We start from the raw sequence: 25,825 nt of genomic DNA, 5'->3' as shown, positions 1-25,825 counted from the left end.
AGAGGGCGTGTAAGACAAGCCTACGTCCAAAGGAACCTTAAAAGTACTAGGATCGACAAATACACTAGAGAAATGTTTGGCAAACAGGTTACATATATCAGGATTGGACGTAGCAGAGGACAGATCAAGAGACAGGGTGGATGGAAGGCTGGTAGAGCCTCGCCGAGAGTTCGCAAAACGAAAGAATGACCCAGGATCAATAGTGAAGCGCATTTGAAGACGCCGAACGTAGCGACGATACAGATGGCGATTAAGAAGACGATAAGCCTTAGCCGCATATTTATATACACAAAGATTGTGTAAAGTATTATTTAAACGGTAGGCGCGATGAGCGCGGTTTTTGTCCGATTTTAATAGACGTAAAGCTCTGTTCGACCACTTAGGATTAGGAGCGGGTTTAAGGAGAGGACAGCAGGAAGGGAAGGCGGAAGTGATTACATTAGTAAACGCTGCTACAGCTTGACACAGTCAGCATCAATAAAGGACCAATCGGTATCGGGTAATATACGATGAAGCTTTTGGTAGTCCAATTTCCTAAAATTGAACATACGAGCCGTAGGTATTCGTTGGGAGGATGCAGGGCGAGAGTGCGTAAGGAGCACGCTTGTCTCAAGAGCAGGATGATGATTTTCTAGCGCGACGAGTGGTACAGGTGAAGCTATGACGGGGGAGCAGCACTCCAAGAAGGCAGCATTGGCAAATAAAAGATCTAATTGTCTTCCGCGTATATTTTTTATGCCGGATAAGTGCAGCAAGCCGTTTACCGACATTCCATCAAGCAGAGAAACATTTTCACGAGATACACCAGTAGGAATGAACTGATTAACGCACGATGCCGACGGTTGCCAGGAGAGTGATGATGAATTAAAATCACCAAGTAACACCATTAGATCATTTGGTTTAAGTTTGCCAGCAACGTAACTAACACTCTCATGTAAATCGTCAAGGACTACTTCGGAAGAACGCAAATCGGGTGGGATGTAAACGGCGCCGATATAGATTGCAAGGTTTTGAAGCTTAACAATTGTCCAAACAGACTCCAGCGAGTCGAACGGCAGTGATAAAGTTGACGTGTTCAGCACGGAAGAGCAGGCAATGAGTACACCACCACCACGGCAACGGTTACTGTTGAGAGAATTTCGGTTGCAGCGATAGATGACATACGCATCCTCCGAGATAAGAGAGGATGGAATTGTGGCATCGAGCCATGTTTCAGTCAACACCAACACATCCATATCAAGCTCAGATAGAGAGAGGCGTAACTCGTCTAGTTTTGTGCGCAATCCTCTTACGTTTTGATAGTAGATGTTTAGTCGATCGATCATGCGCCGGGAAATCAGCTATCAGCCTTGTCAACAACCAAAAATTCAACACCCAACTTGAAATCTTCGGTTCTCGAGGCGATCGTAGCTCGCACCGATTTTTTCACCGTTCTGGTGGAGAGGCCTTCCGCCTTAAGGGTTATATTTACAGTGTCATTTCGCAATGCTTACCTCTGAGCGAGCCTGCTGCTCTTTAAATTAGGCTGCAAAGCACTGTCCAAAAGTGCACGAACAGGATGCACAATGCCATGTGCATCAACAACATTCAATAGTGCAGTCTGGAGCAATAACTGCGAAGGTGCTTGTCTAACTGCAGCTACAAAACTACGTTGTGTGTTAGCCGTTGGATCGTTAGTGTTGTGTGTTTGGTGTACCGGTTCATCCCGCACAGCTTGTCGTATTGGTGTAGTGGTGGATGTGCCGGGAGTGCCTTGTGAGTGTAACATTGCGTGGTGTGCTAAATTACAGTGGCGACATTTATACTGAGAGGAGCAATCTCGAGCTCCATGATTGTCCCGCAGGCAATTTAGACATAACCGCGCATCAAGCGCTGTTCGGTAACGTTGCGCAGGACTCATGGCAAGGAATCGCTGGCATTTTATGATAGTGTGCGGCATATTGCATAAGTGGCATCTGTTGTTATCGCGATCAGTTGTGGCAAAGCTGGAGGTGCGTGTAAAATTATTTCTTTTTGCATAGGATTGTGTTTCATCATTTAACGTCTCAGATTTGTTTACTAACAGCGTTTAAGAACTCTCATACGGCGCTGTAAAAATGTAATAAGTGCTTCATAGCTGGGATTTTCATTATTTGACGCATGCTCTTCCCAATCGCGTAGTGTTGTTGTTGGCAGTTTTGTACACAACAAATGTTCCAAAATGCTGCTCCATTCATCTGCCTTTTCTCCGAAATGGCTCAACGTTTTTTTTATGCCACTCGAATTCATCGACCAACTGATGCAATGCCGTTGCGTTTTCTTTCCTAGCCGGTGTGATGCCAAACATAACCTGCAAGTGACGTTTCTTAAGCAGGTATTCGTTTGAGTATCTTTAGGTGAGCATTATCCAAGCCAGTGTATAGTTTTTTGAGCTTATCGTTATCGACTCAATTACTTGTGCGGCTTCGCCTTTTACGGCTGCGCGCAAATAGTGAAACTTCTGTATGGCGGGAAGCTCATCATTTTCGTGAATAAGACACTCAAAGGTGTCGCGGAAAGTTAGCCATTGCATACAGTCGCCATCGAACTCGGGCAATGCTATGGTGGGCAGCTTTATGCCTTGCAGCGGGTTGCTGCCGGCCCTATGCTGCGACCCTTCGCTACGAGGAATTTGCCTATATTTTGCCTTCAAAGCTGCTGTTGAATGCTTTCCAAATCCTTACACATTTGCTCAAATTTGTTTATTCGAGTTTCAACCTCAATCGAGTCCCGCTCAGATTGGTAATCTTGGTTAAATTGTTCATATCGTCCCAAGATAGTTAGCAAAATCGTTCTTCTCGTAGCCAAGATCTCCGGTTGCCCGGACATTTTACAAGATTAGTTATTGGTATTAAAGTGAAGCAAGCCAAACGATGCGAGTGCGTGTACAGAAGGGTTAGCGTAAGCGCGCGCAGATAATATTTACTTTATCGAAAAACTCTCGACTAATCAGGATTTCGACACTATCTTGGTCACGGCACCAATTTTAACTCGGAGGAGAATTTCGGATAAAGTCTTGCGCGTTTCTTTCTTGTAACGACGATTTGCCAGAGAAGAAGAGGATGACAAAGCCTTTTCGTCATCTATTTATTAAATCTAAACCGCTAGTGATGCCAGCGTAAACACCCAGGCTGCAAATGACAGCTGAAAAGACGTCTTTTGGTGGTCTTTCGGGTCACCGAAAGTCCGCCGAAAGACGTCTATATAACACCAGTTTAGACCGACATTGACAACACCAGCGATGTTTTTCCTATGCGATGTATTTTGATGTCAATGTCAAAACCAAAGTGGGTATAGGGACTAGGTGGGCTTATAGGTTTGGCGGGAAGGCCATATTGGACGAACGAATGACAGGAGGGGATTCGATTGTGATACGTAGTTTTTCACCCACACTACGACACATCATCCAAAATAGCCATTGGAATTCACACGCATACATCAACAAATGATCGAATCCCCTCCTGTCATTTCGTTTTCATTTTTCTACAGTACGGCTGTCAATTTGTTCGGGATAAGCCCACCTGTATAATAAACCCACTTTGGTCAAAACATACAGTGTTGCCAGCAAAAAAAAATCAAAGCTTTGTTGCTGTCATTCTATCGTCTTGTTGAGCCGCGCACTGTCAATCACACGTATTGCGTTGTGCGTTTCGCTGACAAGCTGTGGTGTGTGTTGTATATCGTTCTAATGTTAGGTTATTATTTAGTGTAAGAGATATAGATTTACCTTTTGATTCTTTGATGAATGGATTTGAACTCGTTCCTTCGAATGTGCAGTACATATCCCCACCGCAGTAGTGATTGGTCCAACGCTCCTCCGCTGATAGACACGCAACTATAGCGCTATATAAACCATCAGGGACGCAGGATGGAAAAGTGAGTTCATTGTAGAAAAAAAGTGTTTTGCATTTAGTCGTTCTCACGCGAACATATTTCCATACTTTCAGCGCAAAACGTCCGAGGTTCATCGTTCAAATGAAAAATGGGAAGGCTGTATTGTTACCGATCAATCAAGCATGTAAGGGTAAATACGTAGACGAGGTATTCGCTTCATTTACAAATGAATGGTTTATTTCTAGCCTCTACTCCGCCAGTTAAAATAAACTCCTATCATCATTTACATCCGGATGTTTTGGAAGATTTATCCTCGTGCTCAGATAAAACACAAACATACGAAGAACATAACGAAAATTTCATCCAAACACCGAGCACCTCACGACAAGACTTGCAAAAAAGTAAACAGAGTGTTCCTTTTTGATGGCAATACTGCATGCTAATTTTCATGTTTTATGTTTCCAGACCCACTTCCGAAGCAAAAATCCTGTTCAACACAAACCAATAGACAAACTGAAGGAGATTATTTATGGAACGAAATTATCAACAAACTAGACTTAATACAACAGGAGCAAAGACAGCAAGCAGAGATATCAAACAAGAGAATAGCAGCTTTGGAAGGACAAATCAAATTGATGCGGTCGGAATTCAACATTGTCTCTGACAAATTGATTCCTCGTCCAGGGTTTGTGGCTGTGTCGAGTTTTGAGTGGGAACCACTAGCAAACAAAAATGATCTGGATACGCTTGAAAAAAGATTGTCGGAACCTGAGTTTAGAAAGAATTTCAATGACTATTTAGAAACTCGTCTACCATCAGATTGTTCAGAAGAAAGGATGCATGCGGCTATGGACATAATATTTACAAAGGAGCTAGTGACTCAAATCACGTGGACGGGCATAAGTCGTCCCATTATGCTTTTTCGAATACAAAAATATAATTAGGCAATTTAAAGACATAGGAACATACGGAGATGTTACACCATCTGATAAAGCAATCAAAGGTTTTTTCCAAAACAAATTCAAGCATGGTGGTCAAAGGCTAAACTTAGTTGGATTAGTTAGAACTTCTCATCATCGACGCTAGAAATCGTGTAAGTTGCGCAGTGTCATTATGTAAGTTAGAAATGAATGAATTTATTAAATGTGTTCGGAAATACCATCATGTGATATGAAAACCATAAGAATTGCAATAAAGATTAAATTTAAAATGTACATTTCTGTTTTATTCAATTAACGTATGAACTAACGGAACAAAGTCGAATTCGTTGTCTTTTGGGAGAGGAACAGCTACCAATTTACATTTCACATCTTGTAAATCAATTTGTACTTCTGTTTCCTCAAAGCTACGGAGATTTCCACGGTGCATATTAATCAGCTTAGATGTAAAGGGATAATCAAAGCAATGAGTAGAGTTGCTTAATTTTCTGGCGATTATTTTTAGGCTTGTTACATTTTCCTGTGCAACTACATTAATGTACTGGCAAACATTTCCAGATTTGGTTAAAAACCACCCATCTCGGTGTCCAGGTTTCAAGCAAAATCCTTTGCGAACATGGAGAGTGGTAATGTTACCTCTCTGTTTAATAGATGGATAACTTGAAATATCATCTTTTTTATGGACATAATACGCTTCTTGTTCTGCAATTCTATTAATAACTTGTTCCAAACTCCTCCATCCGTTACGCAACAAATTTTTTATGTGTTGTAGAGCATTTTCGAATAAATAAGAAGATAACGTCCGCAGTGGACCAAATTCATCTACTTCTTCGAATATGTGTGTAAGATTGTGAACGTTGCTCGAGATAAACTGTGGTCCGTAAACATCAACATACTTTTTTACAAAAAGAGTAATTAAATTATTAGCAAGCGGCCAATGTTCTTTGTAGATGTTCGAGGAGAATAATGTTATACTACAGAAATACAACATATAATGTTTGTGCTGTTCATCACTCATGATGTTTTTCAACACCGAAAAACTTGCATAGTATAAAAATGATGAAAACTCTGAGCCTTTCCAGTGATTCACATCGTGTAACGATCGAAATTTTCTATGGATTTCTATTGGCAATTGGATTGTCATCAGCATACCAGATATTGTCGTTATTTCAGCAAAGGACAATTTTTTTTAAACCCAAATTTACCAAACAACAAGCCGATCAATATCCGTTTGATGACACCAAGATCTATCAAATGTAGTTGATCACAAACTATTATTTGCTTCACAAGATCAAAATTATTTAACAAAAGTATTGGCGAGTCAAGTTTATGATGACCACCATACTTCCGCTTTCTAAAATGTCTATCGGTTCTTTTTGGTGCGCTACAATCAAGGAAAGTTGTTCTTCCTTGCATTTTGACACCTTTGGTAGTGCATTTCAAACAACCATCAAATGAATTGAAGTTGGCGACACCTGTAAAAAACGAATTAAATCAATAGTTTGTGCTTTAGAAGTATAAAATGCAATTTTGTTTTACCTTTTATAAACGCCCGTGCTGGTGAATCGGCAATTATGGCGCGTACCACTACATCAACTCTCACGTCGTTGATTTGTACCCCATTGCTAGTTAATAGGTTTATTTCTTCGATGAACTGCTTTAAAAAATATTCGATGCTAGGTTTCTTTGTTCCGCTGTAAATTGAAACAATCATAACAGGAATTTCTGGCATGTTATGAATATTTATTAAAATCGGCCAGAATTGTAAATTATTGCTTTTAAATATCGGCAAACCATCGATGGATACATTAAGCAAGAGTGTGGTGTCCGAATTCAGAGATGTATTACTGCAAACAGACATTAATTAGTTTGTTTATGAAAAGTAAGACAGAAGCATTTTCATGAGTGTACCTTAGCTTGTTCGTGAGACATTTCTGCACTCCATAATACCAGTACTGACCACCTTCTACCGTCAAGATATCAGCCGAAATTTTTCGATTGATTTTTAGTAGGGTTCTAGCGTCTTTAGATAGGTTACAGGAACTCACTTTTCGAACTATATCCATCACTTGGGCAATCGAGTCGTATGTTTGGTTTGTTGATATTGCCCATTGACGCAAAGCATCTTCAGCAGAGAATGGGTCATCTGATGCTGCTGGATCTATATCATCATCCGAACTTTCCATTAAATAGTCGATTACATCATCATCGGCTTCTGATAGATAAGCAGCTTCCCCTTCGTAGAAAGTTTCACCGACGATATTATCCTGTGCAAGTGCATCACTGCCTTGTGAAGAATTCATACCTTGTTCAGCTACTGCAACCCGTATCAAAATAATTGTTATAAATGAAGTAATACATAATTGCAATAAACCTCATACCATTGGAAGTTCCACTAGGGCCGGCACCGTCATCTATCTGGTTTTCATGTTCCAAACGATCACGGTGGCGATACAAGTAAGAATTATATTTGATACGCTTCGAGAAACTTTTATTCATAGTGATTTCCACGAAAACAACGACGACAAAACTATTTTTAATCACAAATCGCTTCAATTACAAGATATGGCTGCAACAATGGCTCGCTATCAATTTGTGTGTGATATGACATCTGAAAGTAAACAATCGGCTGCGGTCAAAATACCACCATGAAGAAGATGAAGCTTTCAGAAGAAGAAACACGATCAACGTTTGCCACAGCGTGTTGTTTTGTATAGATTGCCAAATCTAAAGAAATTCGAGCCGAATTGAGACGAAACGTGTTTATTAATAATAGCAAATCAAAATTTCAATATTTTCTTTAATATTTCATTCCAAACAGTCAACAAATATGCATTAAAAGCAAGTGAACTCGTCAACCATGTATTATAATTAAGATGTATTGGTCTTTCGGGCTGTCATTTGCAGCCTGGGCAAGTTCAAAAAATGAACGGATTTGTTCCACTCCGCTTCGAACTACTCGACTCCAGCAGTTGCTCCAACAATACTATTTGTCCTTTATATAAATGGTGATTCCACGATACTTCCTGGGGATAATCACCTGCTCTACGCGGACGACACCAAAAGCTTTCGGTAAATCCAGGGACCAGACGACCATCGCATACTCCAGGCTTCACTAGAAGACTTCGATAACTGGTGCACGCGAAACTCCTTAACACGTTCAGCGCTATGGCGATATGTCTCAATTTTTTTTTTTTTTTTTTTTTTGAGTTTAAATAAATAATTTTTGGTTCCAAAACATATCTGTCGAAGCAAAAGAATACGATGCTAGGAACTAGGGGCGCCATATGGTGTGAGCGAAGCGAAAACAATACTAAGAACTCTGTATTTGCTTTGTAAAACAATGACAATATGAACAGTGTGAAGCCTGCTCGCAAGTGGGATCAAAGGTTAAACAAAAGACAATTGTCTGCGCTAAGGCACGTGCGCGCTTTTGGTGGCCGATCGGCCTTTCTTAGAATTTCCTAGGTTAAGCAACAAACCAGAGAAGTTTGCTATCACGAGCGTATGAAATCGAACATCAGTCCATCTTTAGCACTCGACGCGATCGGTCAAAATAAATGAATTGTCACAGCAGTCCAAGTCTAAGTTTTAATGTTTAAATTCAAAACATTTTTTGGTCCTTCTAACCGTATTCGAACATTTGGTTACTGTCGTAACCGCAGCCCTTGTCATCATTGATGTTATACATTTTAACACTTTTTTTTTTTTTTTTTCTTTTTTTACTGCTGGGACACTCTTTTTATTGCGACTTGTCTTTTCTACGTCTGTCCAAAAACTGATCGCCTTTTCGCGTTTCGTTTCCATCCTGCCGCTCTCACATGCGATCTCACCGAGTTGCTCCTCTCTTGAAAACGCGTTTCTATGTTGAACTCTTCTCACCGTGTAGCATCTCACCGTGCAGTCTCTCACGTTCACTTGTCGGCAAGCCGCGAGTCTCTCACTTGTCGATACGCTTCTCGTTCTATCGCTATTTCTCTCTTTTCCTTTCCCTCTCGCGATCAATTCTAAGCTTCACTTTAATGGTAACAATCACTTTATTTTAAATTTAATTTCTAAATTATTATTATTGTTATTATTATTACTATTATTCTCTACATTCGCCTCCTCTCCTACTCTAGCTATAAATTCGATATAAAAACATATCCTTTAGTTTTTCAGGCTTTCTCACTGCTCTTTGTGATCGCTTAATTGGACTTCTCCTTGACCTATCTTCCGAAGGATGTTCTGACTCCTTTTCGGAATCCTTCTGAGTCGACAATGATGTGCTATTAGGTCCTATTTCTTCTATTAACTGCGTTCTTTGCGACGCTTTTTTACAATCCCCCACGTTGCGGGTATATTGAACTCCTCGATCGTTCTGAACAACAACCTTTGATCCTTCTCTAACTAACACTGTGTATGAGTCAGAGGAAAATGTACTATCTGTCTTGTTTTTCTTAGGAAATGAGAGTAGGACCTTGTCTCCTACAGTTATATCCGAATCCTTCGCTCCTCGACGAGTATCTGCGTAAGTTTTGCTTACTAATTTGGAAAGATTATCCTGCTCGCGTACGTTAGATCTATCTATCTCTTTTGTTACCTTTGATTCCCACAGACTTGGGAAGAAACCTCTATACCGCCATCCTACCAATAATTCGAACGGAGTTACTCCCAGTCTGGAATGTGGTTTCATGTTATTATGTACATGAACGTAAGCACTAAGGGCGTCTTTCCAATTATTTCCATCTTGCTTGGCTCCAGCTAAAGCTTTGATAATACCTTGATTCTGTCTTTCGACAGCCCCATTTGACTGAGGGTTTAAGGGTATTGACTTATTAATTTTTACGCCTTTTTCCTCCCAGTACGTAATAAACTCATTGCTCTGGAAAGGAGGGCCATTGTCACTCTGAATGGTTAGTGGCAATCCCCAGGTAAAGAAAATTCTACTTAGTGCTAAAATAGTAGTTTTTGCGTCTGTACTATGCATTTCGATAACGGCTAAATATCTAGAATAGGTATCGACCACAACCAAAAACTCTCCAGCCCCGCAACCTGGTATGGATAGAAAATCTATTTGTAGCACTTGCCATGGTCCATCCGGCAAAGTGCGATTAGTCAAGGGCACTGGTGGATTTTTTCTTGCAATAACTAAACACGTGTTGCAATTTTTCACAAACACCTCAACGTCTTTGCTCATGTTTGGCCACCAAAAATATTCCCTCATTATACGCTTCATTGCAGAAACACCTATGTGTCCTTGATGAGCGGTCAACATAATCTGTGATCTCAGTTTAGTTGGGGTAATAATTTTATCGTCCTTGAAAACTATTGACCCTAACGAACGAATTGATCTGCGTTCTGCTTCATATCTACGTAGGTTATCTGGCCAGCGACCCGATTTACTAGCTGTTCTCACCGCTACGAGCTCTGGGTCATTTTCCGACTCTTGTTCGATGTCCTTCCACGTGATACTCACAATTCCCCCGCCAAGTGTGTATAGTAGATGTTTATCATCATCTTGATCAAAAGGTTCTGCTTCTTGTGTTTGAGCAATCAACCTTGATAGAGCATCTGCAACATTTAAATGACCTGGGATCCGCTTTACAGTAAAGTCATAGGTTTGTAGTCTTAGAGCCCAAGCCTCAGCCCGTGTAACTGCCCGTTTACTTTGTCTATAGCTCTCACCAAAAATGAACTCATTAGCTTCGGAATCTGTGCGGATGGCGAATGATTTACCTGTCAAATAGAAAGTAAACCTTTCTACTCCCCACACGATCGCTAGCGCTTCTCGCTGTGTCTGTGGGTATCTCTGTTCTGTACTAGTTAATGCTTTTGAAGCACATGCTATTATCCGTGGCTTACATTCCACATCGAACTGTACCAATACTGCACCAAGGCCCACGGGAGACGCGTCAACGTACAATTCAGTATCATCCTTGGAACTAAAATAACCTAACGTAGCTATAGATTTTAAAGCTTCGTTTTTTTAAAAGTTAAACTCAGATTCTTCCGCGGCGGACCAATAAAAAACTTCAGATTTAGCTACTTCTCTCAAATACTTAGTTTTATCCGCGCGCATGTAAATAAACCGTTCCGAGAAATTCATAAACCCCAAAAAACTTTTTACTTCGTTTATGGTTTCTGGACGACGGAAGTTCTGGACTGCTTTTAATTTTTCGTTTTCAACGCATAATCCCTCATCTGATATAAGATAACCAACGAATTTAACTTTGTTCTTACCAAGCACGCATTTGTTAGTATTAATGCGCACGTTATGAGCTTTAAGTTGATGAAGAACCGCTTTAAGATTACTATCGTGTTCCTCTTTTGTATGCCCGTGTACTAAAATGTCGTCTAAGTAACATTTTTGGCCATGACACCCGGATAATATTTTAGTTTGTAATGTCTCTTGAAATATGTCTGGAGCATTGCAAAGACCAAATGGTAGTCGTTTAAAACGATACGTAGCGTTTCCTCTGAAAAAATTAGTTAGGTGCCGAGATTGTTCCGCTATTTCTATATGAAAAAATGCACTAGTAAGGTCGATAGTGGAGAACCATTTGGCGCCGTGAAGGTCGGAGAGAATCTCCTCCAAAGTTGGCATCCTGAATGGTGTGCGAATAATGCATTTGTTGGGCCCTCTTAGGTCTACTACTAAGCGAATATCATCTTTCCCTTTTGGAACGACCAGTAATGACGAGCAAAATGATCTATCCATTGAGTCTGTGACAACCTCTATAATTCCAGTTGCTAAAAGGTTTTGCAGTCTACGTTGGGTCTCCTCGCGAAATGGTAAAGGGATATTAGTAAATATACGACGTGATGGTGGTTTGGTGATGTCGTAAGATAAGACAACCGGAGGGATATTAAATTTGGGGAATTCGTCTTCCACTGTTACTGCGAGCATTTCTCCTGGAAATTTATCGGGGTAATATTTGCCAGAACTTGCACAGTTAATTGTCACATCGAGCCCTATTTGCAAAACACTGTATCTCAGAGATGTTTCTCTACCCAACAGTGGTTTAGCGCCTCTAATAACATAAAATTTTTCAAAAAGACATGGTCTTTCTTCTGAAATGTACAATTCTGCTACAAAAGTGCCTACGACTTTGATCTCGCCCGGACTGGCGTACGCACGGAGTGGTTTATCTGTATCATTTGAAACGCAATATAGTTGCTCTCTGGATTGTTCATTGTTACGCAACTTATCAAAAGTGTCTTCGTCCACAGTATTGACGTCCGCTCCGGAGTCTATCAAAAATAACACGGAAATGTTATTTGCAATGCGTCCTAAGATACATCCTCTTTGGATATCCAAGTCATGCAACTCGTTTATTTCAATCGAGAACCGTTCGTTAATCTGAAAAATATAATAGTCATTAATGTTAATGTTTTTACTTTTTTTTTTTTTTAGTTCACTCCTATTTATTCCTTCAGATAAAATATGGTTTATCAAATTCACAACATGGGCAGATAAAAATTCAATCGGGTAAGCTGAATTATGAGGAATAGTCACTTACGACGTTCGTGTCTTCTTTTTGCTCCTCATCTTTAGTCACTGTGGCGATTTTCTTTGTATTGACGGGTCTTTCATCGTCCCGACTGATCCGACGTTTCAGTGTGTTTGATGGTGTCGGTATTTGTCGGCAAGCACGTTCAATGTGACCCGTTTTCTTACAGTTTCGGCAGATCTTATTTGCTGCATGACACTTAGATGGTACATGAAATATACTGGAGCATCTCCAGCAGGGTACGAACTTATTTTCGTATCTTGAATTATTTCGTCCGTATTTATTGCTGGGATTCCCAAAATTCCTCCAGCTGGATTGTCCTTGGTAATCGAAGTTCCTTCCCCGCGGTTCCGTTCCGGATCCAGCAGCGGAATTCGATTCGACTCCGCTTCGTGCAACCGCCGCTATTCTGAAGTCCGATGCTGGCTGATGTGTCCTCTTGAAAATTTCCTCGTTTGTCTTATCCACTTCGTACCCTCGAATTTTGTCCACCAGAGCTGCTAGGGTACCTCCTTTGCGTAGAACCTTTCTACCTGCCTCTCGCACTTTGGCGTTGAGCGCATGTAGTTGTATAACTTCTGTCACGCCTTCCATTAGTTTTTCTTCGTCAAAATCGCACAATTTAGCTGTGGCTATCACTCGCTTAAGATATTTTAAGTCCGACTCCTCCGCGTCCTGCGTCAATGCTCTTAACTTTTGCCGCTGCACCAAGCGATATTCTCGAGAACCGAAAAAGTCGTTCAGTCGCTTCATAGCGTTTGAATATGGGGCGTTTGACGTCTCAGATAATGGCTGTTTTGGAGTCGAGTCTAGGACCTCTAGCAGCATAGGTCCTGCCTTTACTTTAAAAACATTATTTTTGGTATACTCATCAGTGATACCGGCGAGGTCCATAGATGCTTCTAACAAATCTTTCCAATCTTTGAAGGATTTGCGATCGATTTCTTCCGTATTAGTGATTGGTTTACACTCCGGAATATTTATAGAAACAGCCGAAAGTGTGTTCATGGAGGAAGAAAGGGTGGTGTTTTCACGATTTTGCATATCGATCGCCGTTGAATGAATCGCCTCTTTGACAATGTCGGCTTTGAACTGCTTTATTTCTCGTAAATGTTTTGCTCTAGCTTTATTTTGGTACTTCAGCTTAGCCGCAAGTAAGAGGTTCCGCCTTTTCTCCGCCTTAAGGGCATTGCGTAATATGCTCACTTTCTTTGATTTACTGAAATGGAAAATAAGTATAAGTTTTTCATTCTTTGGTGTCGGCCCTCCCAGAGGCTTCTACGTTATTGTTTGTATAAAACAAGTTGGCCTCATTCGGAGGCATGTGTTTTGTTTATTTCTTTGTTTTACTGTTTTATTATTTTAATTTATGTAAATGGCTTTATTGTTTTAGTTATTATTGTTAAATTTATAATGTTTTCAATTTATAATACGCGTGTAGCTTTTCGATAAAGCGTCCTTGTTATGGTACGTTATCACAGATATAGCCCTCCCAGAGGCGTCATTGTATAACTCTTCTGAGTGCATGTAGCCCTCCCAGAGGCGTCCATGACTAACTTCTGAGTGCATGTAGCCCTCCCAGAGGCGTCCATGTCTAACTTCTGAGTGCATGTAGCCCTCCCAGAGGCGTCCATGTCTAACTTTGTTATCACAAATTTAGCCCTCCCAGAGGCGTCATTGTATAACTCTTCTGAGTGCATGTAGCCCTCCCAGAGGCGTCCATGTCTAACTTCTGAGTGCATGTAGCCCTCCCAGAGGCGTCCATGTCTAACTTTGTTATCACAAATGTAGCCCTCCCAGAGGCGTCATTGTATAACTCTTCTGAGTGCATGTAGCCCTCCCAGAGGCGTCCATGTCTAACTTTGTTATCACAAATGTAGCCCTCCCAGAGGCGTCATTGTATAACTCTTCTGAGTGCATGTAGCCCTCCCAGAGGCGTCCATGTCTAACTTCTGAGTGCATGTAGCCCTCCCAGAGGCGTCCATGTCTAACTTTGTTATCACAAATTTAGCCCTCCCAGAGGCGTCATTGTATAACTCTTCTGAGTGCATGTAGCCCTCCCAGAGGCGTCCATGTCTAACTTCTGAGTGCATGTAGCCCTCCCAGAGGCGTCCATGTCTAACTTTGTTATCACAAATGTAGCCCTCCCAGAGGCGTCATTGTATAACTCTTCTGAGTGCATGTAGCCCTCCCAGAGGCGTCCATGTCTAACTTTGTTATCACAAATGTAGCCCTCCCAGAGGCGTCATTGTATAACTCTTCTGAGTGCATGTAGCCCTCCCAGAGGCGTCCATGTCTAACTTCTGAGTGCATGTAGCCCTCCCAGAGGCGTCCATGTCTAACTTTGTTATCACAAATTTAGCCCTCCCAGAGGCGTCATTGTATAACTCTTCTGAGTGCATGTAGCCCTCCCAGAGGCGTCCATGTCTAACTTCTGAGTGCATGTAGCCCTCCCAGAGGCGTCCATGTCTAACTGTGTTATCACAAATATAACCATTCCAGAGGCAATATTTATTTATTTATATAATCATCATTATTATATTTTATTATTATTATCATTGATGATTAGATATTAAATCTGGTGATATTTCTGCGGTTTTACTTGTTGGCAAAAAAACACAACTCGATCCATTTACAACTTCTGTCACTCTCTTCTTTTATTTCATCGGTTTTTTTCTGTTGTTGACTTCCGCAGCCTTCATGGCAGTTATCTTGATAAAGTGTACTTAGTTAGAATTTTCTTGCGCATTTATAACGCCGGTTTGAGTTGACCGTTATAGGTGTGGCGTCAACATTCCGGCCACCTTGAAATAACCAGCTTATTTCAAATCATCCTCAATTGGTAGCAAAGCAATTCGTGTAACTGGCCTTGTGACGATCTTTCCTCGAGGAGTTCGCAAAGAAACTACACGAACTATGTTGTCCTTACCGGGATGTAGGTCTGTTATGATACCGAGAGGCCATTGAGCAGGTGGCATGTTGTCTTCCTTCAATATCACCACCCTTCCAACTTCAATTTTGGTAGCAAGTTTTCGCATGTTGGTTGTTCTAGCTTGCAGCTGTTGTAAGTACTCAGGGTACCATCTTGACCATATGGCCTGCAGTATTTTCTGAGTGTGTCTCCAATGAGACAAGCGGTTATCAGGAATAGTGGTTACGCTAGTATCTGGCACCATTTGAAAGTTAGAACCAACCAAGAAATGTCCTGGTGTTAAGACTTCAATGTCCTCTGTTTCTGTAGGAATTGGTGTTAAAGGCCGCGAATTGAGGCACATTTCTATTTGAGTACAGAGAGTCATGAAATCTTCATAGATGATGGAGGTTGTTCCAATTTGCTTCAAAAGATGGGTTTTGACGGATTTGACTGCGGCTTCCCACAATCCCCCAAACTGAGGTGCTCGTGGTGGAATAAATTTCCAAGTGATTTCATTAACACCACACCAGTTGAATATTTTTTCTCTTGCAGTTTCATCTGCCTTGAGCATTGCATACAACTCATGCAGCTGATGTGAAGCTCCTTTAAAAGCAGTTCCATTATCAGAATGTAATTCACAGATCTTTCCACGCCGTGAGATAAATCTTTGTAATGCTGAGATGAATGCTGCTGTCGATAAATCACTTACAACCTCGATATGGACAGCACGAGTTGAGAAGCATACAAAAATGGCTATGTAGACTTTACGTGGAGTAGAGCGCCTGGTGTTGAATTTAACAAAGAACGGGCCACAGTAATCTACCCCTGACACTTCGAATGGTCTTGAAGGATGCACTCGACTGGATGGTAAGTCTGCGATTGGTTGTGTGATAAACGTTGGTTTTTGTTTGAAGCAAGTGATACATCGATGATATGCATTTCGAATAAGATTTCTTGCTCCGAGAATCCAAAATTTTTGCCGGAGTGTAGCCAACATCTGTTGAGGTGAACCATGTTGCAGCATGCTGTGACAATCTCTGACCAATAACAATACTAGTGGGTGTTTTGCTGCTAATATTATTGGATGCTTCGTTTCAGTAGGTAACTTGGCATGACTTAACCTTCCACCAACACGAATAAGCCCATCACCTAGGACCACAGGATTAACCCATCTTAATGGTGAAGAACGGGATATGGTTCGCTTACCTTGCAGCGCACTTAATTCCTCGGGATACATTTGCTTCTGGTGTAGCAAGCACAAACATTTTTCTGCCGCCTTGAATTCGTCTGAGTTGAACCATGATGTAAATAGACTCTTTGGAATTTCAGATTGCTGCTTCTTCTTCACTGCTTGGTTGTGTTTCAAATATACGATAAAGCGACGATAGATGACAACGGCACGCAAGAGCTTCGTATATGTCGAATATCTATTGAATAACTTATCGCAAAACGTACCAGCGACTGTAGCCATGGCAACAATTGAAGAATTTCGGCGTTCTTCTTCAACAATGGACATGTCAGATTCGTCAACTGATGCACTAGGCCATGTTTCAGATCCTTTGGACAGCCAAGTTGGTCCATGCCACCAACGGGAGGAATGAAGAAGTTCAGTTGGGTCCATACCTCTAGATATTTCATCAGCTGGATTGTCTGTTCCAGCAACGTGATGCCATTGACTAACATCAGATACTTCCAAAATCTGTGATGTTCTATTGGCTACAAATGTTTTCCATCTAGCAGGCGATGCATTGAGCCAATGAAGGACAGTTGTTGAGTCTGTCCAGAACACTATCCTGGCCGGACTGAATCGTATTGCTGATAGCACCTTGGGTAGAAGTCGGATACATAGAAGTGCAGCGCATAGTTCTAAACGAGCAATTGTATGACGGGTAGAAATTGGGGCCACCTTTGATTTTGACACTAAAAGATTTGAATGAATATCGTCTTCAGATAGAACTCTAACATAACAGCATGCACCGTATGCCCTTTCTGATGCATCGCCGAAAAAGTGTAGCTCGTACTCAAAACTGCCTTTGCCAAAAATATAACGTGGAATGCGGAGTTCTTTAAGCACATGAATATTCTGATGAAATGATTTCCACGCATTTTGCAGCTTCAAAGGCAAGGGTTTGTCCCAATCAAATTGCTTTCCGTTTACATCTTTAACAGACCATGCTTGTTGCATCATGAGTTTGGCCTTGCATACCACAGGGCCTGCCAAACCCAATGGATCGAATATTTGAGAGACAGAGGATAAGAGATTTCGTCTGTTAACGACAGATGGTGGTAATGACCGTTCTATTTTGAAGCCAAAAACATCTTGTTGAGGGGTCCATGTGACACCAAGGGTTGTTACTGTTCCTTCTATTTGCAGGTCATGACATTCTCTTAAGGCTAGATCTTCTTCGGCTATATTGTTGAGAACATAACTTGAATTAGATGCCCATTTTGTAAGGATAAAACCATATTTCTTAAGAAGTGATGTGATTGATTCTTGTAGAAATGTAGCGGATTGTTCATCTTGTGCGCCAGTCATTAAATCATCAACATAGAAGTTGTTTTCAATTACATCTGCAATGGTGGGTTGTGTTAACGATACATCATTTGCAATTTGCTTTAATGCTCGTGTAGCCAAAAAAGGCGCAGAGGCAGTTCCATATGTAACTGTTTGTAATTGGTAGCATCGTAATGGTTCGTTTGGATCCGATCGCCATAAAATGCGCTGAAGTGGTTGGTCTTCAGGAGAAATCAATACCTGTCGATACATTTTTTCAATATCGGCTGATAAAGCAACAGCATAACTTCTAAAGCAAAGGATAACGGAAAACAAATCAGGCTGTACCGTTGGCCCTACCTGTAGGATGTTGTTCAGGGAATAACCAGATTCGGTGACACATGATGCGTCAAATACCACTCGTAGCTTCGTTGTAGTGCTAGATTCTTTCATTACTGGATGGTGTGGTAAATAGCAATGGGCGATCGAATCATCAACTGGTTCTGGTAGTATTGACATGTGCCCTAGATTTTCATACGTATTCATGAACCGCCGATACTGATCGTAAGTGGTGATATTGCGTTGTAGACGGCGTTCAGTATTATAGAATCTTCGCTCGGCTATGCTTCGAGACTCACCAAGAGTGGCGGATGGATCGGATGATATTGGTAACTTTACGACAAATCTGCCTTCTTCGTTACGAGTTGTTGTCATTTTGAACAATTGTTCACATGGATCGTGTTCTTTAGAATGAGAACTTGAGGTTGGAATAGCATCTAATTCCCAAAATCGTTGCATATTTGCTTCTAAGGAAGAGGATTGCGTTACCACATTTAATGATTGTCGATTGCCAACATGCTTCATAGGTACTGATCCAGCTATTGTCCAACCAAATTTGGTATTAATCAATGATGGATTATTTGGTCCAATGTACCGTTTTTCCGGGCAATGTATCTGCCAATATGCTTCGCAGCCAATTACGATATCAATTGGACCAGGTGTGTGAAATAGTGGATCTGCTAAGGGAATATTGTTAATGTCCCACTTTTTGGCATCAACCTTTACTGTTGGTAGTTCAGCTGTTGGAGAATCGATAACTAAGAAATACAGTTTCATTGTAAATTGCTGAACCTTTGAGGATACAATTGCTTCTATAGCGCGGTTGATGTTACTTTCACGCTGGCCAATTCCTGCGATGCGTATATTAGCATTTGTTTTGTTATTAGAAAGTCGATTGGCTAGTGCAGATGACATAAAGTTTGACATTGATCCTGAATCGAGTAACGCACGTACTTGATAACTGTTTCCGGCATCATCTATTACATTAACTGCTGCAGTTTGTAGTAATACGGTTAAATTATTGGTGCAAATATGTGAAGTCGTATCAACTTGTAAATTTGTGGATGTATCTTCATTTATGGTTGTAAGCTCTTCTAAATGGAGTAATGTATGGTGGTTGCGTTTACATTTGTAGCATTTATGATGCGATCTACATTCCCTTGCTGCATGACCACTTCTAAAGCAATTGAAACATAATTTATTCGTGTTGACGAGCTTTCTACGTTCACTAACATTCATTGATTTGAAAACATCGCATTGGAAGAGTAGGTGTGATTGGTCACAGGCGTGGCAACGGTTGGATGTAGACGCTACGCTGGCGTTCGCCAAGCTCTTACTTTGTTTATTACCGGCCACCTTCGACGTACTTGGTTTAGGCGATGACAATGAAACTTGGGCTGGTGCGGCTAGAATTCGGATTCTTGAGTGTAAAAAATCAATGAGTTTAGAGAAACTATCATTATCATCACTTGAAGAGAATTGTTCCCAAGCTAAGACGCTGTTTGGATCAAGTTTGTAAAGCAACAAATTGGCAAGCGGCGTATCCCAATGGTTAATAGGCTCTTTCAATTTGCTTGCTCCTTGGGTAAGTCGAGCAAATTCATCGGTTACGCGACGCAATTCTTCTATAGAACTATCTTTCATAGGTGCGACGGAGTAAATGGCTTTAAAGTATTCACGCTTTAGTGCTCTGGTATTGTCGTATCTATCTAGCAACGCTTTCCAAGTGGTTGAATAATTTTCGGCAGCAATGTCAACATACTCAAACCGTTTAGAAACATCACCCTTTAACGAAGCTAGAAGGTACTCCAGTTTCATAACATCCGGAATATCGGTAGATGATGCAATCATTGCTGTGAATCTATCTTTGAAGCTGAGCCATTCAGTAATTTTTCCATCAAATGTCGGTAAACTTATTTTCGGCAGGTGTAGGTGTGGGGAAGCAGCAACAGGGATGCTCGCGTTCAAATCATTTTCAATTACTGTGCTGTTCATTTCCATTTTGCATGATGTTAGATGGCCCTTAATGAAGCAGTAACGATCGTACATTTCATTCCGTTCTTTAAACAGGCGTGTAAGTTGTTGTTCATCTTCTTCCCCATCCTCTAGAACTGTTTGCATGCTATCAAATGCTATCCAGCACTTTTCTAGGGTTTCCAACCGGGATTCACATTGGGAGGCATGTTCGCTGGTGTACGCTTGGACGAAGCTTTCTAGGTTATGTATTTGCGAGGTGACGCGCATCATGTCCACTTTGGATGACATCGCTTTCTTCGGTGGCATTCTTGAAAAGATAAATGGTGATGCGTGGATAAATTAAAATAGATCGATGGAATAGTCCGCAGATCCGGCTTTCGAAGGACCAAAAATGATGATTAGATATTAAATCTGGTGATATTTCTGCGATTTTACTTGTTGGCAAAAAAACACAACTCGATCCATTTACAACTTCTGTCACTCTCTTCTTTTATTTCATCGGTTTTTTTCTGTTGTTGACTTCCGCAGCCTTCATGGCAGTTATCTTGATAAAGTGTACTTAGTTAGAATTTTCTTGCGCATTTATAACGCCGGTTTGAGTTGACCGTTATAGGTGTGGCGTCAACAATCATCATTATTTAATTTTTTCTCTTTTTTTTATTTTTTTTTTATTTTATGTTTAATGTTGTTAGTTATTTTCATAATTATTAACAATTTATTTATCATTTAATCTAAATTTTAATAATTACCAGTATTATTATCATAATTATTATTATTTTGTTGTTACGTTATCACAAATTTAGCACTTCCAGAGGCGTTATTGCATAAAAGATTTTTTTATTATTAGTATTTTTAACTTATTTATTATTTTACTATAGCCATCCTGAACTTTCTAAATTCTCCTCTGCTTCCTTCCTATTTAATTTCTTTGCAAAATTGTCGCATGATCGTTTGATCCGAGGTTGTGATATATACGCACCGGCTTCAATAATGAAACGAGCACACATGCCGTTTCGTAACACAAAGCAAAGGATCCTTCTAGGAATCCAACTCGAGCGAATACTTTGTGTGTGTGTGTGTTTTTTTTTTTTTTTTTTTTTTTTAAACCATACCTAAAATTCGATCCGTATCTTATCGGTGTGAATATACGCCACACAGGCATACGATCTATTATTTTCACACCACACACCTTGAGGTTCTACTTTTTGTTTTTATTTATGGTGTACACTTCGCCGAATTTTCAAGCCGCTTTCGAAAGAACACGCAAAATTTACTCAACTTACAAAATAACACCAAATAGGTTCTCTTGAAAATCACAAAGCGAACTCCATAAAAAAATTGAAAAACAAGAGAAAACGCTTCACATGTGTCTTCATGGTTTAAGAACAATCCTTCCCGTTCCTCCACTTTAATAATTCTTCCTAGGCTCATCTCTTTGTTCAAATTTCGCATGATCGTATGAACCGAGGGGAGTATCTGTTCCCAAACGCAATTCTATAGAGAAACGAGCGCACGTGCTGTTTCGTAACACAAAGCACACGATCCTTATAGGAACCCAACTCGAGCGAATGCTTTGTTTTCTGAACAATACCCAAAATTTGAACAATAACGTCTCTGTGCGAATGTTCGCCACACAGGCGAACGACCTGTTCTTTTCACGTCTCGCATGCTGGTTTCTTCTTCTTGTTTTTATATAGGGTGCACACCAGCCGAATTTTCAAGCCACTCTCGAAAGAACGCGCCAAATATACACAATTTAAAATAAAATTAACACCAATTATGTTTTCTTGAAAGTCACAAAGCGTACTCCATAAAAAATTGAAAAACAAGAGAAAACGCTTCACATGTGTCTTCATGGTTTAAGAACGATCCTACCCGTTCCTCCACTTTAATAATTCTTCCTAGGCTCATCTCTTTGTTCAAATTTCGCATGATCGTATGAACCGAGGGGAGTATCTGTTCCCAAACGCAATTCTATAGAGAAACGAGCGCACGTGCTGTTTCGTAACACAAAGCACACGATCCTTATAGGAACCCAACTCGAGCGAATGCTTTGTTTTCTGAACAATACCCAAAATTTGAACAATAACGTCTCTGTGCGAATGTTCGCCACACAGGCGAACGACCTGTTCTTTTCACGTCTCGCATGCTGGGGTTCTTCTTTTCCCTTTTTTGTGGGATGCGCACCAGCCGAATTTTCAAGTCGCTCTCGAAAGGACGCGCAGAATTTACACAATTTAAACAAAATTAGCAACAAATATGTACTCTTGAAAGTCACAAAGCGTACTCCATAAAAACATTGAGAAAAAAAAAACACAAAAAAACGCTTTTCATGGTTGAAGAATTATCCTTCTCCACTCCACTTTTTTAATTCTTGCTTGCCTCATCTTTTGTTCGTAAAATTCCTTTTTTTTCAGCCGTAAATGTTTAAGACACATTTTCTATCTTTTCATGCTCCCAAAAGGAGCGCGTGGTTAAAATCACAAAAGTAAAAAAAATAAAATAATAACTTTTTAATTCAAGTTCAACACAAAACGCAGATGAGAAAAATATTTTTTCACTGATGCAGCTCACTGCACACACGCACCAGTCACTAAGATAAAGTAATGCGTTCCGTTATCTTGCATTTCGACTAAATAACAACCACAATAACACATAACTATCTCCATTTAATCCGCGCAACAGATTAATTTGCACAATCCCGTAATTTTTAACAAAACTTGCCATACTTACAATTTGGGAGCGTGGTTTGCGCCATTGTCGTAACCGCAGCCCTTGTCATCATTGATGTTATACATTTTAACACTTTTTTTTTTTTTTCTTTTTTTACTGCTGGGACACTCTTTTTATTGCGACTTGTCTTTTCTACGTCTGTCCAAAAACTGATCGCCTTTTCGCGTTTCGTTTCCATCCTGCCGCTCTCACATGCGATCTCACCGAGTTGCTCCTCTCTTGAAAACGCGTTTCTATGTTGAACTCTTCTCACCGTGTAGCATCTCACCGTGCAGTCTCTCACGTTCACTTGTCGGCAAGCCGCGAGTCTCTCACTTGTCGATACGCTTCTCGTTCTATCGCTATTTCTCTCTTTTCCTTTCCCTCTCGCGATCAATTCTAAGCTTCACTTTAATGGTAACAATCACTTTATTTTAAATTTAATTTCTAAATTATTATTATTGTTATTATTATTACTATTATTCTCTACAGTTACTCGAAACGAATTCCAACAGCAGTTTTGCTTAGTTCGATTCGAAACCTAATGCTAGCTACAATCACTATCCGCGAACGTGATTGTGCACAGTGAAAGTGTTGATGAACAATAAGAACAATGTCAGTGGAACGCACGCCGGTAAAAGTTGCCGATCTAGTGGGCGACCAAGAAAAAAGTGACACACCAGGTGAACAATTGCCGTCGACGTCTAAGATGGATCTCTCTCTTACCCGTTCAAAGGTTTCGGAACGGGAAAAAGTGGCATGTTGGAACATGAAAAGGCTTCCAGAGTGCGCGATCATCTCGATCGAAAGATGAACCGACTGGATACCATTCTAAGCGATGCGGATCTGGAAATTTCCCAGCTTAACGAATGTGCGGACCGACTTGCGGCGGTGCAGTCGGAATACGAGAAAGTGCATGTGAGCATTTTAGAAGTGTCGGACACAATCGAAGAAGAGGAAGAAATTTATGCACGCTTCGAGACGAAGTTGTATAAATTAATGCGAAACGCAAAGCAGCGAATCGCAGCTGCTACAGTGAAAGAAGTGTTACCTTCTAACGTTTCGAAGCAAACATCGCGAGTGAAGCTACCGGAAATCAAATTACCGAAATTTGACGGTTCTTTGCAAAATTGGACGACGTTTCGTGATAATTTCAAAACGCTGATAGATGCGGCGCCGGAGCTAAGTGAAGTGGAAAAATTTACGTATTTGATTTCATGTCTAACGGAAGATGCAAAGCGCGTGATTGAAGAGATAGAAGTTACCACAGCGAATTACAGCGTTGCTTGCACCAGATATGAGAACAAATATCTAATAGTGAAATCTCATGTGGACTCTATTTTTGCCATCTCTCCGATTAAAAAGGAATGTCCGGAATCTATCATGCGTCTGGTGGATGAATTTGAGCGAAATTTGAAAATGTTAGAAAAGCTTGGTGAACGGCCTGAAGGGTGGAGTACGTTGTTAGTGTTTCGCTTGTCATCATGTTTGGATCCGGCTACTTTGCGACAGTGGGAAACACATAAGCGTTCGACTGAAGTTCCTACCTACGACGAGTTAGTGAAGTTTCTCCGAGATCATTGTAGAGTGTTACAATCTGTGGAATCAGTGAAATTAGATCCGTCGGACAAAACCTCATCACAGTTTCGACGCAAACCGGTCCAGAAGAACACAGCAGCGTATTCGACAGTGTCCTTAGGTGCAGCGGAAAAGTGTGTTTTTTGTCGTGACGTGAAACATTCTCCTTACAAGTGCGTTATGTTCCGAAACATGGCAGTGAATGATCGAAAGGATTTAGTGAAGAACAAGAAACTGTGTTTCAATTGTTTATCATTGGGTCATACGGTTAAGGACTGTCCATCAGGTACATGCCGTATTTGCCACAAGAAGCACCACACCATGTTACACGAACAATCGAATGCCATGCCAGTTCAGGAAGTATTGCAACAGCAAACGATACCCGAATGCCAACCCGGTCCTTCCACTCCTGCTTCGTCTAATCCAGAAACTCCAGCTTCGTTAAATCATTGTTTTGTGAATGTGCCACCGGCTTCTAATCAGGTATCTTCAACGGTCTTGCTTCAAACGGCTGTGGTCAAGGTATGTGACTGCAACGGAACGCAGTATTGGGCGCGAGCTCTGCTCGACTCAGTATCACAATTGAATATTGTGACAGAACGACTAGTACAACGTCTTCGACTCCCCCGCATAAAGGAAGTACACTCGATCGGCGGTATTGGTGAGTCGAAAATCATGTCTTACTCATCGGTCATGGTGAGCATCAAGTCAAATTGCAGTGCTTTTAGAACGACATCCAAATTTCATGTGCTCAGCCAAGTCACAAGAAATCTACCGGTAAGTGCAGTCGATCTAACAAAGCTAACCTTACCTCTAAACATCGAACTAGCAGACCCTAATTTCCATGAACCCGGACCAATCGACATGATAATCGGCATGGACCTGTATTATCTAATCTTGGAAGAGGGCCTTTTGAAAATGCAGTCAGGTGCATTGGCAGTACAAAAAACTGTGCTAGGATGGGTCATAGCTGGAAGAGCCACCGTTTGCCAACCAAGTGAGCAAACATCAGTAGTGGCTCATGTGAGCAGCAACCTCGACGCACAGCTTAGACAATTTTGGGAACTTGAAGCATGCCAGACTAACAGCAAACTATCGGTGGAAGAAAGCAAATGTGAACAATATTTTGATAGAACAACAAAACGTAACACCGCAGGTCGGTTTGTGGTTTCTCTACCAACACGCGACGACAAAATTGCCCAGCTGGGCGAATCCAAATCTATTGCTTTGCGCAGATTCCTAGCATTAGAAAGACGTTTAGAAACCAGACCACAACTTAAAGCAGAATATTCACAGTTTGTTTCAGAATATATAAACCTTAACCACATGGTACAAATAACAGAAAACACCACAGGACAAGTTAGCCCAAGCTATTACATGCCGCACCATTGTGTGCTTCGTCCCGATAAAACTACCACCAAGCTTCGGGTGGTGTTTGACGCGTCGTGCTCTTCCAGCAGTGGAGTCTCATTAAACGATTGTTTGATGGTAGGCCCAATCCTTCAAGACGATCTTATGTCTATCTTGC

At 40.9% G+C, this 25,825-nt stretch overlaps 2 protein-coding genes across 3 annotated transcripts; one reads left to right on the top strand and one right to left on the bottom strand.

The window, feature by feature from the left end:
• The first annotated feature begins 1,998 nt into the window (after positions 1-1,998).
• On the top strand, positions 1,999-4,796 carry LOC120956122 (uncharacterized). Its single transcript, XM_049610114.1, has 4 exons — positions 1,999-3,894; positions 3,966-4,036; positions 4,098-4,253; positions 4,318-4,796. The coding sequence occupies exons 1-4, from the start codon at positions 3,887-3,889 to the stop codon at positions 4,794-4,796; spliced, it is 714 nt and encodes a 237-aa protein (XP_049466071.1). The 5' UTR covers positions 1,999-3,886.
• A 287-nt stretch (positions 4,797-5,083) lies between these two features.
• LOC120959774 (uncharacterized) lies at positions 5,084-23,223 on the bottom strand. Of its 2 annotated transcripts, XM_049610059.1 has the most exons (5): positions 22,741-23,223; positions 7,172-13,502; positions 6,702-7,107; positions 6,330-6,637; positions 5,084-6,265 (listed from the first exon to the last, which is right to left on the bottom strand). In XM_049610059.1, exons 2-5 carry the CDS (start codon positions 7,287-7,289, stop codon positions 5,955-5,957), a joined length of 1,143 nt encoding a protein of 380 aa, XP_049466016.1. In that variant the 5' UTR covers positions 7,290-13,502; positions 22,741-23,223; the 3' UTR covers positions 5,084-5,954. The 2 variants fall into 2 exon arrangements, with proteins under 2 accessions (XP_049466016.1, XP_049466015.1); XM_049610058.1 differs by lacking the exons at positions 5,084-6,265; positions 6,330-6,637; positions 6,702-7,107 and having other exon boundaries at positions 12,164-13,502.
• Between the last annotated feature and the right edge of the window lie 2,602 nt (positions 23,224-25,825).

Source organism: Anopheles coluzzii, chromosome 3 (assembly GCF_943734685.1).
Source record: "Anopheles coluzzii chromosome 3, AcolN3, whole genome shotgun sequence".
Taxonomy (NCBI): Eukaryota; Metazoa; Arthropoda; class Insecta; order Diptera; family Culicidae; genus Anopheles; species Anopheles coluzzii.
This window is presented reverse-complemented; position numbering and strand designations above follow the sequence as displayed.

Bases quoted from the DNA above. Each gene is read 5' to 3' on its own strand.
- LOC120959774 (XM_049610058.1), bottom strand. From the start codon at position 22,805: ATGTATAACATCAATGATGACAAGGGCTGCGGTTACGACAATGGCGCA. The intron at 13,503-22,740 runs GTAAGTATGGCA...TTTCCATTTCAG, and splicing joins GCAAACCACGCTCCCAAATT to TAAATCAAAGAAAGTGAGCA.
- LOC120956122 (XM_049610114.1), top strand. The intron at 4,037-4,097 runs GTAAGGGTAAAT...GTTTATTTCTAG, and splicing joins GTTACCGATCAATCAAGCAT to CCTCTACTCCGCCAGTTAAA. The intron at 4,254-4,317 runs GTAAACAGAGTG...TTATGTTTCCAG, and splicing joins ACGACAAGACTTGCAAAAAA to ACCCACTTCCGAAGCAAAAA.